This window comes from Excalfactoria chinensis, chromosome 4 (assembly GCF_039878825.1).
Source record: "Excalfactoria chinensis isolate bCotChi1 chromosome 4, bCotChi1.hap2, whole genome shotgun sequence".
NCBI lineage: Eukaryota > Metazoa > Chordata > Aves > Galliformes > Phasianidae > Excalfactoria > Excalfactoria chinensis.
The window spans coordinates 54,819,698-54,835,023 of NC_092828.1; the positions used below are offsets into that span (position 1 = coordinate 54,819,698).

Here is a 15,326-nt window from a genome sequence, read left to right on the forward strand (position 1 = left end):
TTTAGTAGGAGTTTCAGAACAGATTTAACTCCAAGCCACAAAAATGCATAACACGCCTGCAAGAATCTACCTCAACTATACTATGCAGCCATAGACAAAAACTCCTCTAACATCTCAACTTTCCACAGAAAATGGGAATTATATTTGGAATGAACAAATGCTGTGACCAAGTCAGTAAGAGTACAATTTCCATTTACTATAAGTACTAAAAAATTATTGAACACGTGACTCCTAAGAAGCCATTATGAGGTAAAGGACAGATAGCTTTGAGACAGCAGTCAAATCTTATCAGTATCAAAGTTGTGAAGCTTAAAAACAGTACATCTGCTTCTCTATTCCCAAGTGAACCTATATCTACTAACACTTCAAGGTGTATTTCAGCTGTCCCACGTAGAACATCGGCAGATTCTAATCAAAATTTAGTTTTAACTTTGTTTAATTACACGTGATCAGGAAGTATGCTCCAGTTGCACATGCGACTTCTTCTTAAACTTAAGGAATTATTTTTCCTGCCCTCTAATCAGTAGTTCAATAGGACAGAACAAAAAGTCCAAACTGCGTTCAGCATTTCTCTTAGAAATAATTCCGTATTGCAGGTCAGTACAGAATTGTTAGAGCTTAGAGATTTCCTCAAAATCTATGTATTGACAGATAGCAAATATGAAGATAAGTTAATTATTCAGATCTACAACTGAAAAACAAAACGAATGCAAACAGGACCAACACCAAATTCCCTAAGCTGTAGCACAGCACCCTCTGCTGGGCAGTGAAACAAAACAACAAACAGTAGAATACAATAAGGATAACACAGATCACACAGACAGATTATGAGGTAAAATTTTTCCACATGCTACAACTACGACAAAATGTAATACTTACCATCTAATAACAACAATACAGCAGTAATTTTCGAGGTTAAGTATGCAAAAATTACTTCTCCCCTATTTACAGCTTCACATGAGAAAGTGACCATCTTTACTTTCAGTTGTGTTACCTCCTAACTTAACCTCTCTTAGAAGTAGTTTGCCTTGGACAATATGAGACTTGCTTATAAAAATTATTTTAGGACTTCACAGGACTTCAGTATTTTAAAGGTGCTTGCTTTTCTGTTTTAGTAAAACTGTCAAGGATTGAAAATCAATATCCTCAGGACTTAAGAGTCAATAACATACAAGTACATACTCCTGACTTTGCATGTGACCCGTATGCACTCCTGGCAGAACTTCTTTATTATTCTTGCCAACAAGATTAACATTTAATAATGTAAAATATCAAAAAACTTGAGAAAACTACGTCAGGTGAAGTATGCTATGCACTGCATTCTAACTTCAGCATTTCTGATAACAGTACCTTGTTAGACACTAAGGAAAAGCTCTTACCCTGTTAAAGCTGTGCTCATGAGAATCTTCCAGCTGTCCATTGCTCGTCACAGGAATTTCGGCTGCTGAATTTTTGGGAGACTCTTGAGCCATTGCACCTTCCTATTGTTACCAGAAGAAAAAGGTTAGTGTTGGCTCCACAATACACTGAGTGATTTATACTAGAATATTCGATGTTTACATCTTGTAACAGCTGACATTTCCTTTTTGGTAATGCTCTGATATACCAGGTCTGCGTACATTCATTTCATCACAAACCCAAATCACATCAGTATACTAGCACATCTCAGAAGCAGCACAAAGCTTCAAGATCTAATAAGAAACACCAGGGTGTGATGGGAGAGGTGAGGCATAGACAAACAAGATGTAGGGCCACGCACAAACCTAATTTTCCCATACGCACACTTGATTCTTGGAGTAGTTAATGCTGCTCCAACTACAACACAGGCAAGCTTGGATAAATGAAGCTGTACTGGTTAACAATAAACAAGAAGTATTAGGTAGGAGGAAAAAAAATTAAAAAAGCAATAAATGTACTTGTTTGTAAGAAAAATACAAGTGATGGTTCCAAGCCTTCAAGTTGTTTAACTTGCTTTTCCCTTTTCTCATAATGTAGCGCCACCTTCTGACCCAACTGTTGTCATACAACTCTGACTCGGCCAACGGCAGTAAATCTACAGTGAAACGCAAAAACCAGAACTTGAAAGCTCCAACGCAATTCCAGAGCCGAAGTTAGGCACAAGATGCTGCTGTTTTATGAAGAGCAGAAGCAGCAGTGTAACCACGGCATTCAAATAATAACCCAGAGTAAAATCTAGAAAAGACTCTCAGAAGAAACAGACAGCATTCATTACTAAGAGTAACATCGTCAAAGCACAAGACATTAGTCTTGGACGTAAACAAATCACCTGTTATTGAAACATATCCTGATGCAACCTCTAAAACCACTTATGAAGGATGTTCGCATGAAAAGCTTTTGTGATGTTGTATCTGTAGACACCTTTGCTGTAGACACAAATACTTGAGTGCATGTCTACAAATTTACTAAAACTATGGGATGCGACTTTATCAGCTCCAGTTGCATCATATAGTTACAACAATTCTATATCAAGTTTATGGCCCACCCCCGTCAGAATGAATCTCACATTGGTGAGAAAATTATTACAATGTGACAACCTCTACCAGCCACTCAAACATATCTGAAACAATGGACAAGCACTCTAATCACTGTTCATTGTGATACAGAAGAGATGAACCATGTCACATGTGAGAAACTCCTCTTGAATGATCACCAATAGCAAAGCTGTGATTCTAACCCTAACATGAGCATTCACGAAAGCCTAACGTGCTAAAACGAGTGGTCCAGCTCTGACCACCCAAAACATATAAATTAGTACATCATCAGTAGCAGTAACTTATGCTAAATGTACTAATTATAACATGAAAGCAAAAGGTGACCATGCCACCACTTCACAAAAGCTAAGTCAAACTGACTACAGCTGTGGGGTGGAATGTGATTATTTCCCTCACTGATTTAGATGGAGGTTCTGAGGACTCCCTTTTTTGTGCCTGTTACCCCTAATTCTTTGCTGTGACACCAGCTTTCCTTATTCCCCTACTTCTTTGTGTTTGTTCATGTGTGTTTGTTCAGCAAACAAGACTGTGGAAACAACCCACGTTGAAAGAAAGTGACCTATGCTCAAAAAGGGGGTGAGGAATTTTTCCACTCCCATCAGTTCTCCAAAACTGATGTGATTTTGGAGCACCAGTTGCGCAGTTCCAATACTTGTAGCTACAAAACAAAGGAGGCAATAATGGAATAAGAAAGTACAGAGAATCTGAAGAATTGCTTTCTGCCACAGCCCAAGTGAACAGCTACAGGAGAACAGTATCTCAAAACACGTGCTCTACGTATAGGTTATTGCCACAACCAGAGATCATTCCCCTTATGAATGCAACTTCCTGCAACCTCAGTCACAGTAAGCTTACTGATCAGTGAGAAGATGAAACCATACTCAAAATAGTATTTCTATTAAAACAATGAGTATGATTACTGAACAAAGTGTCCCTTCAGCAAGGGTAGCCCACAGCCCATTTAAGCTGTAAATAATATAACTGCATCCTCAGAAATTTAACGGTATGCGGGAAGAGTCTTAAGTATATCTAGTGAGGTTCCTACATTTGTCCTGATGAATAAACGAATGAAATAACTAGTATTTACTATTCTTACTCTAGAGCAGCCAAGGAAACATCTACCCTCTATTTTTGTGAAGCAGCTTCCCAAACTGTCTATAGACAATTGGAAACTTCAACAGTTTGTTCCCAATGGAGGTGCAAACTGTAGCTGATCCCAAGAAAAAGAAAGCTAAAGCAGCCCAGATCCTCTGCTCCAGCAGCAAACACAATGCCTTGTCATAGCAATGTTGCACAAGAACTCCTGCCTTGAAGTACTAATCCTTTCTTTTTGCTGCACTTACACATTTTATACTATATGCTGCCTAAACCTATTCAGCTGGTGAAGCAAACCCTGCAACACAGTGTCAGACTGCTGCTTGCAGTAATCCTTTCTTGTCAGTTAGCTGTACTTCCTCCACTGCCTCAAAATCAAACCCTCTCATTCAAGATTACTCACAAACTTGTATCCCCACAATAACTTCCCTGTGCCACATGAATCAACCTTTCCTAGCAGCCCAAAACCATTGCTGGGATGGGCAGATAGGAGACTAACACAGGTATCATTCAGTCACCTCAGAGTCAGACTGGACCTCTTCTCCAGCTGGATGAATTTCATCAAGTGCAGTGGATTCATTCCTGTGTTCTGACATACCTGAAAATACAATAGGGTTGCCACGTGTTAACTGACATGAAAGGAGCTGCACGTTGAGCCTTCAAGAAATTGAAGCAAACTTGAAGAAGTAACTTCTGCAAGCTATGCGAAAGCAAAAAGAAACCTCCTTCTTTGAGGTGGACCAGGTCTGTAGGTCACTGAAGTCCAACTAAGACAATGACTATAGTCTAGCCAGTATAAGCACCCACGACCAAAGACATCTTCCCTGCACAGAACACTGAGCTTGCAACCTAAAACCCAGCAAGCCAAAGTTTTTCAGCTAATATTTACTTTCATCTGCAACAATACACCAATTGCATCCTACCATTACAAAGCACACTGTTTTGTTAGATTTTGCTAAGACACGAGGCATACCTACACTATGTGAGTTTATGTTGATCTTAAATCACTGGAATCTAGGCATAACAGACCAAACAGCTTACTAATTTGGGAGGAGACATCACAATTGTATTATCCTGTTTAAAAGAAACACCTCACCTACAGAGAGAAAGAAATCCAGTAACACTGAACACATACACCAGAAACCAGCTCAGTGAGTAGCACGATTTTGAAAGGCATCTACGTTTCTTGCTTATTTTACGTACGTGACCCAAATTTGGTTTCACATGGCTAGGAAGGACAGGTGATACCACAACTCCCTCAGTGCTTTGCAAGGAGGAGACAACCTGTCATTATAAATTAAACAGACTGTCAGTACTCACTATAATCCCACATGACTGAAGTTTAGTGAGCTTTGCACCACTCTGTACGGATTTAGTCATGCACCAGACCAAAAAAACCTGCAAATGATCACTATTCATATCCTATTTCAGTTTTCCAAGGTGTAAAACATACTAATTATGACAAATAATTTGCAAGGTAAGCATCCTATGTGACAGGGGAACTAAAATAAGGACAAAGAGGCTGAGAAACTGAGCCATCTAGCTCCTGTTACACTGGATAACCTCACACTTGACTTTGTAAAAACAAGAAGATTAAATAAGAGAACTCCAGAAAGGCTGCAATTCACTCAGGGCTACCACTGAATGAGGCTGGATTTCCCTCCTACATACTAATACAAGCTTCCTATCAAATCAATCAGGAAGAAACTAAATTGCTCGTATGAAAAGCCATAGAGCAGAGCTGGCTATTTAAGATGATTGAATGTGATATGTAGCAAGAAAAGTCTCGATAATCTCAAGAATGTAACCTGGGGGCATAAACCTCACAAATCCATGCAGAGATACTGTGTAAAAACAAAAAGATATTTAAAGTTTTTTAAATTCATTTGCTGTGCTACACTCCTTCCCCCAATTTATGTAGCATTGCTTTCCTGGAAGCACTCAGAACTTGCACAACACAGCAAGCCATCTTTTACCATCATGCTCAGAGTAGCATAAAAAGTGTCTGCTATCTCACTGCTTAGGCAGAAAGAAGAGTTCAGATGACTGAGCCATGAAATGTGCCAGAACCCCCTCAGCAGAGCTAGAAGATGTAAAGCACAGTCATCCAAACTGTCCACATTCCCTCTCCTCTGACCTATAGCTAATACATACTCAAATCTTTCTCTTTTTTTGTCCATATATGACCAAAAAGTTACTGAAATAGCTGGAGTTTTCGGTTATGCACAGAACCCTTCTGACTCCCTCTATCAGAGCAACGTATGATTCTGTCCGTTTATCACTTTTCTGTGTGAGGTTTCATTCACAGCCAAGTGTTGCTGCAAACATCACTGAGCTGCTCACCTCGACTCTGCAATAACAGGAGGCAAACAGTGAGAGCAGCTTGCAAACACAGAGCGCAGAGCTGTGAGGAAAAAAACAACTCAAAGCCATAATACTCACATCACCCACCAGAGTCCAAGACTGCACAAACAAAACTCAGGTTTAAATTTTAAACATTTACTTCAAAAATTACAAGAAATGAAAAACTTGCTTTGCAAGAAGCAAATTAAAACCCCTAGTTCCAAGTAAGTGAATGAGCCTGCCCAAAGCAAACAGCAATTTGCATCACCTCTCTCTGCTGGCGGAAGTTGTCCCTGTAGCTATGGAGAGCACTGAAAGATGAGCATTGTTTGCCTTGAAAGAGACTGGGTGGCAGTAACAAGCCCAAGACACAGGCACAACATGTGCACTAAACACGTGCTTTGGAATTCCAGCAACCACACTGAGCATCCCAGAATGGCACAAAACCGAAATCTTAACATATCATTTCTTCAACTGGGAAAAGTTAACAACAGGAGAGCTTAAAACCAACACCCCAGGCATCCTTCAGAGCATGTAACCAATTATAATTAGCAGTTATAGGAGCACAATTATGGATTAAGTGTGAGTATTAACAAAGCATGTTATCAGCAATAGACCAAATTTGAAAAAGGACATTATTCTTAATGCAGTTTATGTTACTTAATTAGTAACTCCTATGGTCTCAGAAATGAGCACCACAGGATTCTCAACAATTACATTTGCTTTCCTAAGCTGGATGCATTGGCTCCTTCACTTACATTTATTTATTAATAAATGAATTGCCAGTAAGATGAAAGCAAGATGCCTTCTATCCCAATAAAGCTTGCTGCACTTACTGTCTTATTACTGGCTCTGCATCTAGTGGAATAAGTTTCTGAAACACTACAGAAAATGCAAGGACAGATGAAAAATAAAAAAGCCAAGCATATTGCCTTACTTTCAATTCACAACTAAGAATATCACCACTAATTCTTGTCAAGATTAGTTAGTTTAGTTTATTTTAAAGAATTACGAATGCAGTAAACACTTTCTGCTGCAACCATAACACAGTTTCCCCCTTTCACTCCCACAGTCCCACTTCTGCTCCTCCTCCAAGAGCTAGTGATACCTGAGAGTTACAGAACACTGTGGAGATGCAGACTGGGGACTGCAAGCAGCTTACACACTGCCTGCTCTAGGTCAGGCTGTGCTCCACTCCAGATCAGCTAAGGCATGGGTTCCTATGATGGTCTGAACTTATATCAAAACAGAGAGAACCCTCTGATCAACATAATGTCTCAAAGTCCCATTCTTCTTATCTAATATTCCTCTGCAGTAATCAGTGTCTCACATTCTAGCTGCATATGCACACGTATATAAGAGATATATAAATGAATCAGACAGCTACTCAATTTGGAGTTGCTCTGACCACACATCACAGTTCCCAGCATGGCAGAAGAACATTTCTGTTACCTCTCTTAGCACATGGACACAGGGATAAAGCTGATGACAGATCCTTGTTAGCAGTATCACCAAGCACAGAAAGAACATGTCAGACAATGACACTGCACCGAAGTCAGAGAAGGCAATGAAGGCTATGGAAAAACAGAACCTCAGAGACATAACCCGAGCACCATCAGAACTACGTACAGCTTGTGCACAACACACGGTGCAACACCCGCTCGTCAGACAACACCATACTCTTCCCATGTTTTGCCAGTGACTCGAGAACAGCCAGTCAGCTGTAAGGGACACACGGGCACACTTGCAGCCCCAACTGCCTGGGCGCAGAACACGTCCAAGGAGCACGACGTGCACGCAGCACCCAGCACTCTCTTCTCCTGCGAGGCTCCCAGCTCCCTTCTGAACCCCACCTGTCCCAGGCACGGCCCCGCACGCTGCCCCGCCAGCACTGTGGAGGCAGGCAGTCCGCCCGACCGCCGCCACCTCCGGGCCTGCACCACGCACCCAGGCCCTGCGGAGTGGCCAGGAAGAGGCCGCGGGCGCGGCGGCCCTCCCGCAGGGACAGCAGTGAGATGCGTAGGCCGGCGGGCGCGGCCCGGCCCTGCCCCAAAACGAGGCCCAGAGCCCGTCACGGCCCCGGTCCGGCCTGGCCCTCACCTGCCGGCGGCGCCGCTGCCACCCCGGGGGCGTCACGGGGCGGAGGAGAGCGGAGGAGGCCGCGCTGGGCCGGGCGGCACAGCCCCCGCTGTGGCTGCCTCCCTCCTCCTCCGGGATCAGCAGCAACCGGAAGTACCTGGCCGGAAATACGGCGGCCCGGCGGAGGAACAGGCCATGGGTAGTGCCTCTCTAGGCTGCGGCGGGCGTGTCTATGGTCGCTCACGAGCCACGCCGTCTCCAGAGCAACGGCGGGGGGGGGAATCATTTAAAATGATGAAAAAGGACCGTGAGCTGAAGTTTTCGGCCAAAAGTCATAAACTGTGGTGGTTGGGGGAAAGAAGAAATTACTTGAATCTTGAATGTGGTAACTGTAGGAGGTACAGCAGGGCAGAAGCAGTTCATTGAGTTGTTTGGTGCCCGGAGAGCAAGCTGGTGCCTACTGAGAATTCCTTCTTAGAAAGAGATGAGCGCTCCCTCACCTCGCTAATCTCCCTGTTGTCTTTGCTTTCACCTACAGTGTCACAGCAATAAATGAGCTTGATGCTTTTGATACTTAAAAGCACTGAGTAACAGGAAAAATGCACGCCCGAGTTCTGAGAACTGTGGGCTTTTTAAAATGAATTCGCCTTGTCTCTGTTCAGGAATTCTAGCCTGATTTATTCTGGAGTGACGAGCAGCAGACATTTAGCAGCTTTTTGTTCTTAAAGCTGTTCACTTGTGGATATGCACCAGTGGCACAAGCATTTATCAAAGCACCAAAAGACAAATACACCTCTGCTTGTTCTTTGAAGGGGTCAACAGGGAAAGCTGTTCTTCTCCCTCTCAGCCTTTTTGATGCTTAGATTTGATACAGGCCCTTCTATACAGTGCCATGTATTACTGCACTCAATAATGGGGAAAAAAGTCAGCTTCAGTATCTGCATTCAAGATGTATTTAACTGTTACTGTATTTACTATACTTGATGATCAAACACCTAAGCTAGTCTTCATACTTGTGCAGCCCTACATAACTTGGAGGCTTTTCTATGGGGTTCAGTCCACCGACACAGTTGACTGTTGAAGATATCATTAACACAGGTGCTGTTGGCATTAATCAGGTTTGAAGTTTGGTAAATCACAGTGCACTTGCATTTCTTCATGTATGTGTTTCAACATAATATAATCACACTGTAGCCAAAAATCTCAAACTGTATAATTTCTCCTGCTAAAGGCAAGTTTAGGGAGAAGTTTAGGGGTGTCCCATCCCTGGAGGCTCTCAAGGCTCTCAAGGATGGGGCCCTGAGCAGCCTGAGCTGGTGAGGAACAGCCCTACCCATGGAAAGGGCATGAGACTGGGTGGGCTTTGATGTCCCTTCCAACCCAAGCCATTCTGTGATTCTACAAAACGTTTCTCTTTAGTAGTTTTGTATGTCGTTTCCTATTCAACTCTGCAGACCTCATAGGCCTGGAGTGCAGATAAGGAGGCTCTCTGTTTCCTTCTGAGAGCACTCAGTGTGAAGTGTTGATCTGTATGAAAAAGCCTGACATCTCAGTAAGTGGATTCAGTTTACAAGAGCTGCAGCCTTTGCTTGGTGAGGATTAGCAAGTCAAGAGGTCAGAGATACCATCATCAGCTGATGATGGAGGAAAGCAATAACTGGGTGTTGCAACACCCACAAAGGAGAACAACAGGAAGAATTTAGTAATTCAGTCTGAACTTTGCAGATAAATTGTAGAGCTTGCTTTAAACAATGTACAACTCATCAAGATCACAGATCTTTAGGATGTATGTGACTTTCTCCTGATCTTCTATTTCATTTTAAGACAGCAAGCTAAAATGCAGTCACTACAATCATTTCTTTAGGGAAGCCCTTTGTACCTGAACACCACAGTTTCTAAATTATTTAGGAGACCAAATATCCCTTGATACTCAGATTGCAGTCAATTTATTCTTGAACAGAGAATGTTGATTTTGAAGCTTGTTCCCATTGCAGGTGTTTGTTAACAGGGGAAGCGATGACTCCTTTCGTCCTACATGCTAACAGTGAAAAGGGAAGTGGTAAGCTATGCAGACATTGGTAGTTTTAGAATGAGCACACAGTCTGAGCAAGAGATTTTTCTACCATGTCTGGATAAACCTTCAAGATACTATTAGCTTCATATGGCTGTGGTCATATCTGTTAGAGAGTGAGGTGGAATATTGTTTTAGTGCAACATTTAGAGATAAGAGCCTTGTCTACAAAAAGCAGGTTCTCTAAAACTTCAGGTGTTCTTTTCAGACAGCTTTTTCCTGAACACTTTTCTACTTCACGCTATAGTAAGGTAATAATGCTGTGCTTTGGCAAAGAGGTCATTTGCAGGAACCCAAAGTTCCTTCATGCAATATGAACTGAAAATATTAAACCATAAGAACATAAGTAACTTTCAAATAAGGCCAAAATATTAAGAGAAAAAAAAAAGGGGGGAAGAAAAATAAAAGGGAACTAAGTTTGATATAATCAAAACCATCTTCTGAGTCTCTCTTGAAATAAGTAATGTGCAAATTGGGTGTGCTTTTGAAATTTTGAATAAATTCTTATTGGGAACTGAATGGTGGTACCGCCAGAGATAATCTTTTATATTTAAACAAGGAAGTCAGTATTTGCATGTAGATGTTTTAATATGCTTGTCTTGCAGTTTCCGTTTTTGAAAACCTGAACCAAAATTCATCAGTACATGAGCAAAAAAATCTCTTCTAATTGAAATTACAGAATCACCGAGTTTGGAAAAGACCTCCAAGATCATTCGGTCCAACCGTCCATGAAATATTTGCCATCTATGGAGCAACAGCCTACTTTTCATCAATCCCTTCATTAATGATAGAAAAATCATTGCCACAGCTGAGAACAGCCCAGTGCATGGCAGCCTTGTTCTGTACACTGTTCTTCTACAGCTTTGTACAGACTATAGTTCTTGTGTAGTCCATTGCCATTCCTTCTAGGCCAGCCCACTCTCCTGAGATGCATTTTCTGTCTTACAGCTGCGACTGTGGCCTTTAGCTAAAGCCACACCACTTTGGTGTGAGGGCAGGGCAGTGGAACAAGCAGTGACCTGACAGCTTTTTTACAACAGTGTCACCTCTGCTCACTGGGAGCTGCAGAAGAGTGTGAATTACAGATTTCAGCAGCCAGTCCAGTGAATGAATGCCATCCTGACTTCTCTGCCTGTTTCGGTGAGAAGACAATTTCCAACAGTGTTTAAAATGCCATGCTATATTTCTCAGTACTTCCCTTGAAAGCCATGTCTACCACTGCCTTCACACCATCCCATTTCCTGCCTAGTTTCTTAGCCTTGTTACTAAAGATCACCAAGGGAAATGAGACACCTCTGAGCACCTTCCTGGTACTGCCTCTTGCAGGCAATGTTTGAAGCACCTCATGTGTCAGCTAGCTGCTGTCACTCTCCAGGTACACACACTTGTGATCTCAGGCCCCAATTTCTGTGTTGCTGTATTTATATGCCTTCCCAAATCCTTGCTCCATTTAGTTCAGAATGTTCAGCATGTCCATACTACTTTTTCTCCCCTGATTTGCTAGTATTTTCATCCAGCTCTCCTTAAAGCTTTAGAAATAGGCCTACAAATAGAAATTGGTTTAGAAATAGACAAAGCACATGTTCCTCTGCTTTCATGTATCTCCGTTTTTTCCTTCTATTAGTGGTCCCTTCTGATCTGTACTCCTCAGAGTCTCAGTTTGACATTTAATATCTTCATCTGAACCCTTCCATTTCTGTTTTATCTGTAGCCCTTATATACCTGCACAGAATTCTTGCCACCAGCCACTTTTCTATTTCCATTTCTAAGTATCACTCTTCCTACCTCAGTTCCTTAGATCTTTCCTCCCTTCTTGTTTACTGGCTTCGTCTAAGGTTTTTTTTACAGCATTTCAGTCCCCTTTTCCTTCCTTTCAGTGATCTGACATCCATTTCTCTTCTCTAAAACCAAATATGTAACATTTTGTGGAGACAACCAGTTCTCCACAGTTATCCAGTTCTTGACTTTGTACTTTATATTTTTACTTGCATGTCTTCGTGATACTTGGTTCAAAGGTCATGTATTAATCCAAGAATGTCACTTTCCCTTAATTCACTTTTTTCTTCAGATTTTTTCCTCTCCAATTTTTGTTGCAGGGGGATGATTCGTCTTTTACATTTGTAAAAAATTAAACCCAGGAACAAAAGCTGCACAAAGAATGATTTTGCTGTTCACATAGCTAATTTTGCAATAAACAAAGAAACAAACAAACAAATAAAGCCAGACTGAGGCAAGCAGCTCAGCCATTTGCTATCCATGTTTTTGTCTGAACTGACATTTTTTGTTTGATTTCTTTGACTCTGTTCCAGCAGTTCTTTACGAGTTTCTAGATCCTTGTGCCCTGTTTGGCTCTGTAGCCTGTCCATTTGGCCTGGGATTCTCAGGTGAAATCGTATGGATCACAAAAAGAAGGAGCCAAAAGGCGAGCTCTTGGTCCATTGAAATCCCTTTGCAGAAGATCAAGGAGAACTCATTACTTGGGCTGAGCAGAACTCTTTATTCAAAATTAATATTCAAAGACCACATCCGTATGCAAATTAGCCACAAAAACAAACAAACAGATAAGCAATGCAGGATGTCTCGATTTAGGATGGCAAGAAATGAGCACCTATACCTCAGCTCCACTTCAAAATTAATTGACACAAGTTTTGACTGCCCAGGGCTCGTATATGTTCAGTAAGCAAAGAGAAATTTGCTTAGAGACAAAGCAGAGCTGAAGCAAGTTTCCTGCGTAGGAGAGGTATTTCAGTGCAGCTCTATGCAAGAAGAGTTGGATGGGCTTGAAAACTGGTGTGGCTTTCATCGGTTCCTGAATTTGGCCATGTGGTGTGCCACAGCCTCGTGGCAAGTGGAAGTGGGCAGCTGAGACCCAGTACAGTGGAGCTGCAGAGGGTAAAGCCAACGTAGTGAAGGCAAGGAGCAATCCCAAAGGGGATTACCTGTCCTATCCCAGAGCCAAGCTGTGCCTTCGAAGATCCATCAGAATCTGATAGAGTGACAATGGCTTGGCTTTCTCTGCTTGCAGCTGTACTGGGCAAGCTGGCTGCCCGGGGGGCTTGAAAATCAGCCTGAAGCTGCATCTTAAATATTGATGGCTTAATAGCAACCACAGACTTTGGGGGAGTAAGAGAACTTAGTCATTGCCTAATTAACCCAATATCATGGTCTGCACCTAACTGTGACTCACATGTGCAGTTTCAAACCTGCTTTCCCATTTAACTGCTGCATTCCTAGCAATGATCTCTTGAGTGCTAGTACAAGGAAGGCAGATATCATCTTGGGCATTGAGATTATATGAAATTTAAATGAACGTAATCTTCCTAAGGGATTATTCAGAATAGAGATTAGGGAGCTTTATGAATTTAAAACTTCCTTAGGACTTCTTCATCCTTTCACCTCGTCTCAGAGGCTTGCGCTGTGCACTCAGCACAGAAGGCAGCATGATCCTTTTGAGCCACCTCTTTTGTGGGAGCTCTGCTAGCATTTCCTCATGTATTACAATGCCTGCTGAGCTGGAAGGCCATGCTGCACCCTGTGGGCCAGCTCTCATTCCCCAGACAGCATTAGGGAGTTATAGCCATGTCATGAGCCAGCACCTTGCTAGGACGCTGGCTCCTAGGGCAAGGTACATAGAATCACAGAACTGCTGGGGTTGGAAGGGATCTTTAGAGATCATCGAGTCCAACCCCCTGCTAAAGCTGGGGGGTTCATTCTTGCTGAATTATAATGTTGCTTCCCTCACACATGGGCACAGATAAGTACAAAAATTGCAGTTCTGTGGTACCTTAGTCTTCAGAGCACTGCATATAGGACTGAAGGGTGAATATGCACATTGCAGCCCACCCAGTGCTTTGGGAACAGACTTCTCCCGTGCCAAACTCAAGCAAGAAGAGGATATAGACAGCTACCCATGTTTTGGTAAAATCAGGAATCCCGACACTTTTATGTGTGAGGACCTAACATCAAAGAACAACATGGATGGAATGTAGGCTGACAGACAGCCTGACAACCTGCATTTTGCCTCCGCTTTGTGTACACAGATTCAATTCATGTGTGGAATTTCACATTCTTCTTTAACATTATGTGTCTGCTTCTGTGATGGACACTGCCTCTTTGACTCCAGTGGGACTGTTTGAGCTCTCAAATACATGTCCAAATTCTTCAGAGCTCATCTAAAGCAAGGCCAGAGGCTGCCTCCATGACTTTAGAAGATTGCTCTGGCACAGAGCTGGGCTGGTGGAACTGGATCCTGTAAAGGCATTTAAATGGCTGGCTAGGAACATGCACTTTTGCAAAGTCTCTGAGAACCAAACTTGTCCCAGATCAGATACCCATACTCTGGAATGTGGTTAGCACTTATTTGCATCCTTAGGTATGTGAACACCTTTAAAAAAGCCATTCTTTATTGTTCCTTTATAGTCTGGACCCTATATTAGCTATTTGAGAAGTGAAGATCAGTAATTACAGTGGAAATACGCAAAGGAAAATGTAGAGAATATTTTGCTTCAAAGATACAGAGAGGGACTTAGACGGGAGGATCAAATGACAGCTGCTACAGCCTAAAAAAGTCTCAAGCAACATTTAAGCAGCATTATTTTAGGACATCAAAGTTCATCTGCAGATTTAAGGAGTGGCTGGAAAATTGTTAGAGCTCGTGTTGCAGTTTGGGTGTGCTGTTGCATTTTTTTATGGCAGAACACTACTGCACAGATGTGATTTTCTTCTTTTCTTATGCTTCCCGCACAGCTAAGAAGAAACGTGCTGTCAGTCTGAAGCACCCTAGAAATAAAAACAAGAATGGGTTTAAAAACATACTTTGCTTTTCCTCAAGTATCTCTTTTCTCCACCCTTCATTTTGCTGAATGCACTGATGACTATACCTGAGGCAGATTTACAGTTGTTTTTCAGTACTCCCTTTCATCAGCTCCATTTTTTATTACCAGACTAAAAGAAATGTTTCCATTTCTATAAAGCACTGCATATTTTTTCAAGATAAATTTTAATCAAGCATTGACTTGAAAGTGGCAGCTAATTACTAGGCACCTCTGTAAGGCCGACGTGCCATGCAGATAATTCAGTGCCCTCCTGTCTCTTCCCCTGCTTGAGTTGCTGAAAGCACATCCACCCTCCATCTCTCCCTGTACCTTGCCCTTGGTCTCCCCTGTGCCTATACAGCTTCTTTCAGAAAGACTTTATTCCCAGCACTTCAAGTTACAGACAGATCT

At 42.1% G+C, this 15,326-nt stretch overlaps 1 protein-coding gene across 6 annotated transcripts in view; it reads right to left on the reverse strand.

Moving 5' to 3' along the window:
- The window catches only part of ARFIP1 (ARF interacting protein 1), a 39,486-nt gene extending 31,279 nt beyond the window's left edge, over positions 1–8,207 (reverse strand). For 3 of the 6 annotated variants that reach the window (XM_072336321.1, XM_072336320.1, XM_072336319.1), the window contains exons 1-3: positions 8,052–8,173; positions 4,127–4,206; positions 1,380–1,481 (exon numbers count right to left, since the gene is read on the reverse strand). In XM_072336321.1, coding sequence (XP_072192422.1) covers positions 1,380–1,481; positions 4,127–4,204 — 180 coding nt within the window. In that variant the 5' untranslated portion in view covers positions 4,205–4,206; positions 8,052–8,173. Of the gene's footprint in view, positions 1–1,379; positions 1,482–4,126; positions 4,207–8,051 lie in introns of those variants that run through there. The other 3 variants (XM_072336324.1, XM_072336322.1, XM_072336323.1) reach the window with 3 other exon arrangements.
- Between the last annotated feature and the right edge of the window lie 7,119 nt (positions 8,208–15,326).